This window comes from Octopus sinensis, unplaced genomic scaffold (genome assembly GCF_006345805.1).
Source record: "Octopus sinensis unplaced genomic scaffold, ASM634580v1 Contig16448, whole genome shotgun sequence".
NCBI classification, from domain to species: domain Eukaryota; kingdom Metazoa; phylum Mollusca; class Cephalopoda; order Octopoda; family Octopodidae; genus Octopus; species Octopus sinensis.
In genome coordinates, this window is record NW_021834353.1 from 12,501 (window position 1) to 25,257 (window position 12,757).

A 12,757-nucleotide genomic window follows, 5' to 3' on the forward strand; every position below is an offset into this window, starting at 1 on the left:
TTTTAGTGGTATTAATTACTTCCTCTAGTAGTTCCTTGTTTGGGGAATCACATTACCCAGACATCAACTGAATATGGGAAATAGGCCAGCCAAATAGAGTTACTAAACTTATCGGAAAAAGTATGGTTCTGACACTCAAGAAGGCATTTAAATAGCTATGAAAACAATATAATAAAGACGTTATATTTAATAGTATATTTTCTCGATAAACACTAAGTTTGTACTTCGAAGAGAGTAAATAAGAATTTTAGTTTTTTGTCATACAATTAACATCTATTATATAACTACAGAATAAATCTGCAAAATATATGGATAGTTTTTCTGAAAAAAATTATTCGTAATTCATTTTTGATTTTTACAAATTCTTAAGAACATTATCACGAGATAAGAAGCAAACTTCGGAATAGTATATTTATGTTGACGTTTTATTTTACAAGAAACTATTTTAAAGTGTCTATTATTTAAAATTAAACCTTCTGAAAATTATAATTGAAAATATAATTCAATTACAAATATCAAAATAGGTAAAATAATCTATTTAGCATTCATGTATATGTGTGTGTGTATTGTCAATATAACATATATTAGAATAAGATGCACACTCTAAAGAATAGAGCAGTAAGTATTATAACATAGAGTTAAAGTCTGGTTCCTATACCTTTCGTGGATACGAAACCATTGGTCACTCCATGACCAGACTAACTTTATGTTTATATATACATATATATATATATATATATTTATTTTGAGATTTTAAATTCTTGGATTTTCCTGAAGAGAAAGCTGCAGAATGGTCTCCTTATTCAATCCGAATTTGGGAATTTGCAGCCTTTGAAACATGTGTAGAAAATAATAAAAGGGAATTTTGTAGAATCTTCGTTCGGCTCCATTTCTTCCCTTCACTAAATATATAAAACTTCAATTATCCGCGCTAAAGCACGGGGGCGAAACCCCATGGTCGTAACCTCAACCGTGTCTTTTCTGGTGTGATTTTTGCTACACAGGTATCGGTTAAATTTTGAATAATCCGTAACAAGATAATTCATTTATCCATTTCATTAAATATATATATATATATGTGTGTGTGTATGTATGTATGTATGTATGTATGTATGTATGTATGTATGTATGTAAGTATATGTATATATATATATATTCTTTTACTCTTTTACTCTTTTATTTTTTCAGTCATTTGACTGCGGCCATGCTGGAGCACCGCGTTCAGTCGAAAAGATCGACCGCGGGATTTTGTAAGCCTAGTACTTATTCTATCGGTCTATTTTGCCGAACCGCTAAGTTACGGGGATGTAAACACACCAGTATCAGTTGTCAAGCGATGGTGGGGGACACGCGCGCACACAAACATACACACACACACACACACGCACACACACACACACACACACACACACATATATATATAATATATATATATATATATAATATATATATATATATATATATATATATATATATATAACGGGAAGCTTTATGAAAATAGACAAAAGACGAAGGCAGGTGGAAAACAAACAAACAATTGTATTAGTATGGCGCTCAGGAAATATAAATAAAACAAGTCTTTAACACGCCAGGCTTCTTTCAGTTTTCGTCTACCAAATCTACTCACAAAGCTTTGGTCGGCCCAAGGTGCCATGCAGTGGGACTGAACCCGGAACCATGTGCTTAGTAATCAAGCTACTTATCACACAGCCACATATTTGATGAAGCACTAGTCTTTATTCAGTACGACGATCGTTTCGACCCATCGTGAAACTGTCCATTATGGGTAGGATATTGTGCATCTAATTGTGTTGCATTAATCAGTGCAGTTTGTGTCACATCGGGTATGCATAAAGAAGGGGATGTATCAAAGCAAATTGAACAGCGAAATTTAATTTATGCGCTTTTATAATATTTAATATAATAATTGAAAGTAATTACATAAATAGAATTTATGTAAAAATAAATTAATAGCTATCTAATTTTAATTGATAAGAATTTAAATATAATAGCTGATTTTTTTCTTTGCTCACGTTTATGAACTGTCACGCAGATGCTGTTTTTCGCTTTACGTAACGTACATTGCTTTGAAAAATTCTGATATTTATTAATAATAAAATAGAAAATAACATTTACATGAATTTTAACACCATGTATTTTATTAAATGATAATGAGTCCACTCTTAGAGTTAAAAGTGTACGATTCAAAATGTAAAACTAAATATTATTTTTATACCGTGTAGGTGTGATATCAGTACAGCATTTTTTTTATCAATTATATATATATATATATGTTATAGACTTTAAAAATAAAACTATTATTCTCTAGAAGTTTCACACTCCATCATAACCTTAACGCACTTGATATTAAATTGTATATATGTAAAATATATACATCAATGACTGAAAAGACACTGAATTTCTGTAAATCGTGGCCGTGAGTTTTGGCTGTAAAGCGGTCACCGAAGCCTGAAGAAGTCCAGTTGACTGACATCACGTAATCTTGCAGTTTCGACGCTCATAACAGATGATTCTCGTCTGCTATGACATACGTTTGTGCTTTCATGCGTCAAACACCTATATGAGAGAACCTTACAATTTTAGTACCACAGTGTTTAGCCTTCTAACAAGACATCTACGTTAAGTCGGATATAAAGATTTAATTTTGGTACTAATACTGCTTCAGTCGCTAAATAATTATTACGTAAAATATAATTTCGCACTCAATACAATGACAGAATTTAGAAAACTTATAACGCAAATTGGTAACAATGAAAAACTTGTAAATAACACCGCATTTGTCTAAGAGAAGAAAAGAAAACAATATGCAAATAAAATATCAACACAATATGTCAGGTAATAAAAGCACCAGTTTGTTTCACGATTAAATAAACCTGACTGAGTACTAATAAAAGTCTCTCTCGTGCTACATGTATTGCACTCAAATTACCCCCAAATGGAGTAAAAAAAATTTTGAAGCTCATTTGGAGTAATTTATGCCAGTCCCCCGATCCCCGTCCTATATGATAAATAAACTGTTTACTGTAAAATGAGAGGAATCAATAAATATATATTGTAAATAAGAAATAAATAATATTGTGTAACACGATCTTTGACCTTGGGTAGCAGTTGTTATTTCCTATTTGCTTACTCCTAGAAAGTATGAAAAATGGCTAATATTTCTTTCAAAATTTGGTTTTGTTACATTTATCGAAACTGCAAAGAATCCTTCTCAACACATGACTATGATACTCCCCTATTACTCCTGCTCATGATCAGAGATGCACATCTTGTGAACCACTAAGGGACATGCTCAAAGGATTAATTAAGCTCAAGCAAGTGACAAGCAAATTTGTTGTGCTGAGGAGAATATTTGCTATAACGATACTTCTACTTCAGCAACTCAGCACTGAATCTGTCTGAAATGTAATGGAAAATAGGTCAGTTTCCAGACATTGATGTTCAGATCACAAAAGAAGAGTTTGAAGGGAATGGTAGTCATTTGACTTCTAAATAGAAGCAATGGTAGTCATTTGACTTCTAAATAGAAGCAAATAGGAAGTAACACTTACTCACCAGAGACAAAAAATAATAAAAATATTGTTATATAGTGTAATCTACACTTTCGTTTATTTTAAATATACAAAAACTAATTAGAAATAAGCATTTAAAAAACAAAATAAAATATTTCCGTTATTTGTAAATAACACATCCACACAAATATAAGTGAATACATACATACATATACATCCATGTATGTATATGCACACGTATAAACATACACACATGCATAGACGCATACATACGAATACATATGCATGCTAACAATACAAACATTCACATAAAAATATGTCTAGGTCCTGATGTATATATATATATATATATATATAATATATATATATATATATATATATACAAACAACACTTTCTAAAAATTGCTGAGTGGATACTAATAAAATTCGGATAAATGACATGCAAAATAGAATTATCTATAAATTAAATGATTCAAATGGGTTAATAAAATACAATAAAATGAAAGAAAAGAAAATAAAAGTAGAATCTTAAACAAGAAAATAATAATTGCATATAACAGTCGAAGGTTTTTTCTAAGAAGTATGTCGAAATATATACAATAACTTTGCGATGCGAAATACAATAAGAAAAAAATCCAACAGTGTGATTAAAAACTAGTCCAAGATTCAAAAAAATATACTCTATCCATATGGTATATTGCTAGCCGACATTTTAAATTTAATTGCGTATCTGCAGAAATTCAAGAGTTTGCGTCTTTGATTTAAGGAGTTATTGTCCTTGAAAAAAAAAAATATTTTTCCAGCAGGCATAAATCACATTTGATGGGTCTTTTATGAGTACCGTGCCTGTAAGGTGCAGCTCTATCTAAAATACTCCATGTGACGTTGAAAGGTCGAGCTTCTTTTTCTTTTAATTCCCAGACATATTTTGCCAGGCTGGTCTTCGTCCTATTTTCGGGGTATCTGAAGGAATTTTTATGCGAATAAAATTGGGTTGTAAAAGAATTTTCAGAAGCCCCTGTATAAGTTCTATATTCGCGTGAGCCTTCTATCTGCACCTTGGCTCTATACACGATTTATTTTTCCAGAAATTTTCCTTCCAACGGACAGGAGGCTCCATCTTTGAAATTGCAACTTTTAAAAAGAGAATCGGCACTATGATTATTAGCAATTATCCTACTGCTGTGCAGGTTAATAAAAGAGACGAAGTTTTCCCAGCAAGAATAGCTGATCTTAAGCGTTCTTCTATTAAATATTCAGGTTGAATGGTCAGGTTGAAAATGTCAAGAGACTAATTTTAAGAATTCCCTACCTATATTTGTTTTTACAGCCATAATTGAAAGCTGGGTTAAACTACAAAACCGATAGATAGATAGATAGATAGACAGATAGATAGATAGATAGATAGATAGATAGATAGATAGATAGATAGATAGATAGATAGATAGATAAGTAGATAGACAGATAAGTAGATAGATAGATAGATAGATAGATAGATAGATAGATAGATAGATAGATAGATAGATAGATAGATAGATAAGTAGATAGATAAACTTACGAGGTGTTCAATCGTGTAATAATATAAATAATATATATATATATATATATATATATATATATATATATATATATAAAGTGGTGGTATGTTGTCAACTTAATGTGGCAGTCCCATGAAAGGGAAGAATACAACTGCTATTTAGCCCTAGGAAGCACCGCTTCCTGTCGGCCATGACACATTTCCTGTCCTTATCTTTACAAAAGGGGAGATAAGCACATCCATCCAGCAAATCCAGCATTAAGAGACTAGTTTCTGAGTCATTGCTCGTCATCAGTCTGGAATAGCATGGCTTGCTAGCTGTCGATGCCTATCTTCCTCTGTAAACATATAATTCAAGTGAAATACATTCACTAATTTCAAAAATAGAAATAATAGATTTCTAAATCTCTCAGAGATTTAGAAATATATTATTCATACAGGAGTGGCTGTGTGGTAAGTAGCTTGCTAACCAACCACATGGTTCCGGGTTCAGTCCCACTGCGTGGCATCTTGGGCAAGTGTATTCTGCTATAGCCCCGGGCCGACCAATGCTTTGTGAGTGGATTTTATAGACGGAAACTGAAAGAAACCTGTCGTATATATGTATATATATATATATGTGTGTGTGTGTCTGTGTTTGACCCCCCCAGCATTGCTTGACAACCGATGCTGGTGTGTTTACGTCCCCGTCACTTAGCGGTTCGGCAAAAGAGACCGATAAAATAAGTACTGGGCTTACAAAGAATAAGTCTCGGGGTCAATTCGGTCGACTAAAGGCGGTGCTCCAGCATGGCCGCAGTCAAATGACTGAAACAGGTAAAAGAGTAAAAGAGTATATATATGCATATGTTCATACATATATGTACGTACTTATGTATATATATGTATGTATATGCATATATGGGTACAGGACGTTACAAAACGTAAACAACATAACATGAAATGCAAAGACAAACTTGGGTATGAGAAACAAATGGAAAAAAAAGACAAGTAACATAACGGCCCTCCCTGTTTGTTTTCGTTTGCTTTGTAGTATGTTCTGTTTTTGTTACCAAATTTGACCCTCCACCAATCCCAAAATTTATTTTGGTTCCTCGAAGACACGTATTGTCGAAAATTGCTCGAAATTTGGAGTAGATAAACAGCCGACAACTGATGAAGGGTAGTTCCTTATGTTACTTGTCTTGTTTTCAATTTGTTTCTTTCGTTGTTCACATACCCAGGTTTGCCTTCGTATTTCATGTTTTCGTATTTCGCAATTCATGTTGTTTTCTTATTTCATGTTGTTAACGTTTTGTGACGTCCTGTACCCATATATGCATATATAAATATATATATATATATATATATATGTGTGTGTGTGTGTATGTGTATGTATATATATATATATATGTATATATATATGTATGTATTTATATATATGTATATATATATATATATGTATATATGTGTATATATATATATATATATAAATATATATGTGTATATCTATATGTGTATACATATATATGTATATATATGTGTGTATATATATATGTATATATATTTGTATATATATATGTGTATATATATATATGTATATATATATGTGTATATATATATGTATATATATTTGTATATATATATATGTGTATATATATGTATATATATAATCTTTCCGCTAACTCATTTGACCTTGGATGGTATGGCGGAGTTAACACATGCTTCTTCTGAACCGACTTACAGAATCTTTCGAAATCCTTCGCCGTGAATTGTGTACCATTATCTGACACGATCGTATCTTCCAAGAAGTTGATAGTCACACTTGTGCTTGGCTTTGAACATTTACACACTTCAGGCCATTTGGAATAGCTATCCACCACAATGATATAATAAGAGCCATTTATTGGTCCTGCGAAATTCACATGTAGTCTAGACCATGCCGAATCCGTTTTTGGCCACGGCTGAATCTGCACAGGGGGTGCCTTTGCTGGCCTAGCGCATCCCCTACACTTTTGCCAGTCTCTCAATTTGCTTGTCCATATTCGGCCAATAAACGTAACTTCTCATAAGGCTCTTCATCCGGACAATCGCCGGACAATCCCATGATGTCCAACATGAAAGTCTTTTAATACTGTTTCGCAGTGCTTCAGGTATTACCACTCTTTGTGCATAATAATACTGCATCACATGCTGAATAGTGCTTTGAACCTGCGTCCCGCTCATTAATATTTTTCGTGTTACACAACATTTTAAAAATCTTATTTACGAACCTATCATTTCAATTTAATTGCTTCCAGCGTTACCAGCAAATCACGTACTACATTGCACAAAATGTTCTTCAGCTCCATTTCTAGTTTTAACGATGCAATCACCGTGACTTCAAAAGGTTTCTCATATTTTGGAATTAGCCTAGACAACCCGTCTGCGTGTCCCATTTTCATTGATTGCAAAAACTCCATCTGGAAATCGTAGTTCAACAGAGTAGTCCCCCAGCGCTGTAAGCGGTTTGCTGAGTGCGTTGGGATACCCTTTTTCGAACCAAAAATAGACAATAACGGTCGGCGATCCGTCTGAAGTGTTAACTTCCTTCCATGTAAGAATTTATGGATTTTTTTTTTACTGCGAAGATTAATGATAACGCCTCTTTTACAATCTGGCTGTAGTTTCTTTCTGCTGGTAATAGAACTCCCGATGCATGTGCAATAGCTTTGATTTTACCATCATTAAATTTATGCAATATCACAGTTCCTATACCATATTCACAGGCATCCGATGCTACAATTATTTTCAGATTTGGGTCGAAATGAGTTAATGATAACTCTGATGTTAACCGCTTTTTTTAATTCCTTGAATTATTTCTGATATTCGTTTGTCCAGCTCCATTTCGAGTCTTTCTTTAGCAACTTATTCAACTGAGCTCTTAGCTCATACATTTTAGGTATGTACAACTGGTAATTACTTACTAAACCTAGAAATGCTTGTAGTGTTGTTTTGTTAGTGGGAGCAGGCATTGTTTTTATCGCGTCGATCCTAGAAGGGTCCGGTTTTCCTCTGTTTTCATCGATCACCTGTCCTAAGTACTTAATTTTTGTCAAGAAAAATTCACATTTATCCTCCTTTACTTTGAACCCGTAATCACATATTCTATATGTTCAATATGTTGGTCCCTTGATTCACTTTTGATCAATATATCATCCAAGTATGGGACCGCGAACTCACAGTCTGCTAGCATAATATCCATCACTTGCTGAAATATTGCTGGTGCGACTTTTACCCCAAATGGCAGTCTTTTGAAATGGTACAGACCTTTATGAGTATTGATTGTTAATACTTAGCACATTCTTCATCTACCAGTAATTGGAGGTAGGCCTCTGACAAGTGCAGCTTGGAAAAAAATTTCCTTCCATTGCACTTGGCAAATATTTCTTTTGGGTTTGGAAGTGGATATTTGTAATTTTTTTAACAATCATTAAAACCAGTTGAGAAGTCCGCACATACTCTTACCTCGTTGTTGTTCCTTTTTATATATACCGTAGGAGCCGCCCACTCAGAGGAGCCTATTTTTGCAATTACTTCCATGTCTTCCAATCTTTTTAATTCCTTCTCAACTTGATTTAACGCCGCAAAAGGTACATTCCTTTTCGGTTTGAACACCGGCACCGCATTTTCTTTCAACTCAAACTTTACTTTAATTTTTTTACACAAAACGATCTCTTTCGAAAAAATATCAGAGTACATCTTTTTCAATTTTAATTTCATTTTTTGTGATGCTTTCTCTGACACAGACTGTGACGCATTCACCTTGTTACATAATCAATTCAGTGATAGATCCCACAGGTCGAATCCTTCCATTAATTCTGTCCTGAACACATTCATTGTATTCTTAGATACCATTAGTTTACATTTCCGCGTCTTGTTTTTAAGTTTTATTTCTGGTGAAATTTCGCCCAAGAATTGAACTCGTTCCCCTTACACACCGTGGTAGTTTTTTTTTTTATACAACGGCCTGCCTATCTTACTCCATGTTGCCGTATTTATTATCGTTACGTTTGAACCAGTATCCAATTGCATTTTCGTCTGAAACCCATTTATTTCTACCAACACAAATTTTCGGTTTTGTCTGGTATAATTTACTTTTGTTGAGTAGACTTTCTTCTGTTTTACCATTTTCTTTGACCGGCATTTCGTCTGTATATGTCCCATCAATTTTACCACACTTAAAACAGGTTTTATCTTTAAAGGGGCAATCTTTCCTCAGATGTCGATCTCCGCAACCATAGCACCGTTTTGAATTTAAATTTTTCCTTCTTTCTGTAATTTCTTTACACATTTGTACATTATTATTCTTGTCTTCTGTCTTTCTTGTATCATCTCGAAGGTTTATTATTTGTTGGCATTCCTCAGCCATTTTCTCAAAGTGAGTTTCACATCTTGATTCAACTTTGATAATATTCTTTTTCTAATTTCCGCGTCTTCCGTTGCCACTAGCCCTTTAACGAATATTAGGCACTTGAACATATCTGACGTTAATTCTTCCAGCTTAAACCTTTCGCAAGCCTTATTAACCATGCCGGCACAAGTTACAAAACCATCGGACTCGTTTGTCTTTAAATTTAAACATTCCCATCGAATGTTAAACTGCGAACTTTTCTCGCTAAAAATATTAGTCAAAATATTTATCGTTTCATCAAAACACAATTCCGCGGGCTTTATCGACAAAATAAAGTTACAAAAACTTTCGTGTTCCGGAGTAGCAAGCTTCCGCAAAAGGAGCCTTACCTTCCTTTCACTAGACCATCCCTTGCATTTCTCTCGGAATATGTCTTCGTATTGTCTATAATATGCAGCAAAAGTAGTTCCTTCATCCGGATTGTAGTGAAATTCTTCAATGGAATTTGCAACACCATCTGCTGAAAATTATTCTGTCGTATTTCTCGACTGCAGTAACAATTCTGTTAACTTCTGTAGTTGCTGCTGCTGATGCTCTTGTTGTTTTACAACTGCTTTCAGTAACTCTTCCATTTCAGTACTATTCGAATCCTCGTCGCCCCTGTTATATTGCACGTTCCGATGACCTCTACTTAACTCTCGACGTCTAGACTTCTCCCTCTATATCTACGTATTGGGCTAGCCTACTTCATCGTCTGGAGGTGTCCACACAACAGTTACCAACTTTGAGCTTCCGCAAAAATACTAAATTTTATTTGCTTTACGGGAGCAAATGTTTTGTCGAAGGCTTATCTTGTCGTGAATTGCTCGAAATACGAAGTAGAAAACAGCCGACAACTGGTGAAAGGTCGTTCTTTATGTAGCTTGTCTTGTTTTCCATTTCTTTCTTTCGTTGTTCGCAAAAAAAGTTTGTATTCCACGTTTTCGTATTTCATGTTGTTTACGTTCTCTGACGTGCCCCTATATGCATATGTATATACAAATATATGTAAGTATGTACATATATGTATGTATGTATCTATATATATATATATATATATATATATATATATATAATATATATATATATATATATATGTATATATATATATATATGCACTCACACATCGATAGATAGATGATAGATAGATAGATAGATAGATAGATAGATAGATAGATAGATAGATAGAAGTCGTCGTTGACTTACGAGCTATCCGACTTACGACCAATCGACTTTACGACGATTGGCGCGCCAGCTCCCGGCAGCAATAATAAATAATCTAGTTGAAATCTAATGGGCTTAATATCTTAGAAATTAACCCGTCTATGGATGATGTCAGCTAACAAACGCTTCCCCTAGGTTTGGTTATCGATCGCTACTGTGTTGCATGACAATCCTGTCGCGGAGACATTGAGGCAACCTCATATTTGTTTATAAGACGAATGTTTGAGACTCCAAAATGTAAAAATATAAAACAAAGCTATATAGGCCTATAGGCCGACTTATGACCAAATCGACTTACGACCAGCCAGTCGGAACCAACTGTTGTCGTAAGTCGGCGACGACGACCTGTATATATATGTACATATAGGTATGTGTGTGTGTGCGCGCACGCGCGTCTGTGTGTATGATGGCAAAATTCAGTTTATGAATTAACTCTAAGCAAAGTTTACTATCTTGGACAATAAGAGAAATATAACAAATACACAATAACAATGAAATTCGCTTACTTACCTGCGTATTCGTTTCCAATTTCACTCCTGAGTGTTTCCGAAATATTTTTGTTGTCCATTTTGTAATGATCCGTTTTTGTGTCGTTAACAAATTCTTTTATTTCGTAGTGAAGAGTTTCCGTAACTAACTTACAAAATTGTGTAGAAATTGAATCGAAACCATCCCGATAATAAAGCAACTTTAACTTTTTCCATTTATAGTAATCCATGGTGTATGCAATGAAGCTGGGAAGATAATTCAAGTTAGCGGGACCGACCCGGGTGAGTAAGGGGTATAATGTTTCTCTGGACTCGGAAAAATCCCTGGCCGTAGCACCAATACTTACTAGGGGTGTATTCCAGAATTTTACTTGGCGAGCAATTGGTGCAACTGCATAATTACAAGCAGGGCCAAAGAAGACATTTACAGATCTGTTCATGTACATGTCTATCGCTTGATTCATTGCTGTGGCAATAGAACAGCCTGAGTCAGCAAATATCACGGTAAAGTTAAAATGCTTTTTTAGATATGTATCCCGCATCAGCGCTTCGATGCCCAGTTCTAAGGCTGGTTTCATTCGGTCAATGGAAAATAAAAAAGTATTGTTCCGAGGGAGTATGGAGGCAATTTGAACTTCTGTTTTCGACAGACATTTGTGAAAACAAAATATAATAAAGAAAAATATGTTGAGTTTCATTTTATGGCAACTGCGCCATAACCAATCCATTGTGACTGGGATGGCGTCAATGAGTATGATTCGAATTAACTTGAACTATTGTTCCGAAACATATTTTAGCATCCTGACCTGTATAAGAGAAAAAAAAACTTAGGTTACAATTTGAATTATACTGATCATATTGCAGTTGTTGTTACTGTTGTATAGTCCTAGGCTAGACCTGACTAAACGAACCCGAGAAGCCGTGGAATCCTATGTTTTAGGATGTGTATCTAGGCCTACATTATCCAATTTGACCTTTCTATTTTAACATACTACTGCATGGATCGTGGGAAATTTGACTGCTATTTCTAAAGCGATCGCAAAGAAACAGCTTTGATGATGATGATGATGATGATGATGATGATGACGACGACAACGACGATGATGACGATAACAATGACGACGACGATGATGATGATGACGACGATGACGAGTGGTGAGGAGAAGGCAAAGCAGGATTATATTTTCATTATCAACCTATATAGAAAAGTGCAATTCCTATATTCTTCAAGAATCCTCAGAAAGATTCATGAGATTTTAAATAGACTTGTTATCCCTAACCCTCCAGAAGAAGAAGAAGAAGAAGAAGAAGAAGAAGAAGAAGAAGAAGAAGAAGAAGAGAAGAAGAAGAAGAAGAAGAAGAAGAACGACGATGACGAACAGGAGGATGAGGTAATAGGGAGGAAATTTTATCAGGAGCCGTTAGTGTAACAGCAAGAGATAGGGAAACCAAAAACCAAATGTAGTTAAAGTCAGAAAAAAGAGCAAGATTATTTGACTGGCAGGAGAAGACTTTCCTTGGTAGATTTCCAAAGATAATTGGAGAAAATAGTAATAGTGAGAGA

At 34.3% G+C, this 12,757-nt stretch overlaps 1 protein-coding gene across 1 annotated transcript; it reads right to left on the reverse strand.

Annotated features, from left to right (window-relative positions):
• Nucleotides 1-56: 56 nt before the first annotated feature.
• Nucleotides 57-12,000, reverse strand: LOC115230814 (atrial natriuretic peptide receptor 3-like; the record flags this gene model as incomplete). The annotated part of the gene is made up of 3 exons (XM_036499832.1): nt 11,216-12,000; nt 1,471-1,487; nt 57-155 (listed from the first exon to the last, which is right to left on the reverse strand). Coding segments are annotated over exons 1-3 (822 nt in total), but the record flags the coding sequence as incomplete, so codon positions are not given.
• Between the last annotated feature and the right edge of the window lie 757 nt (nt 12,001-12,757).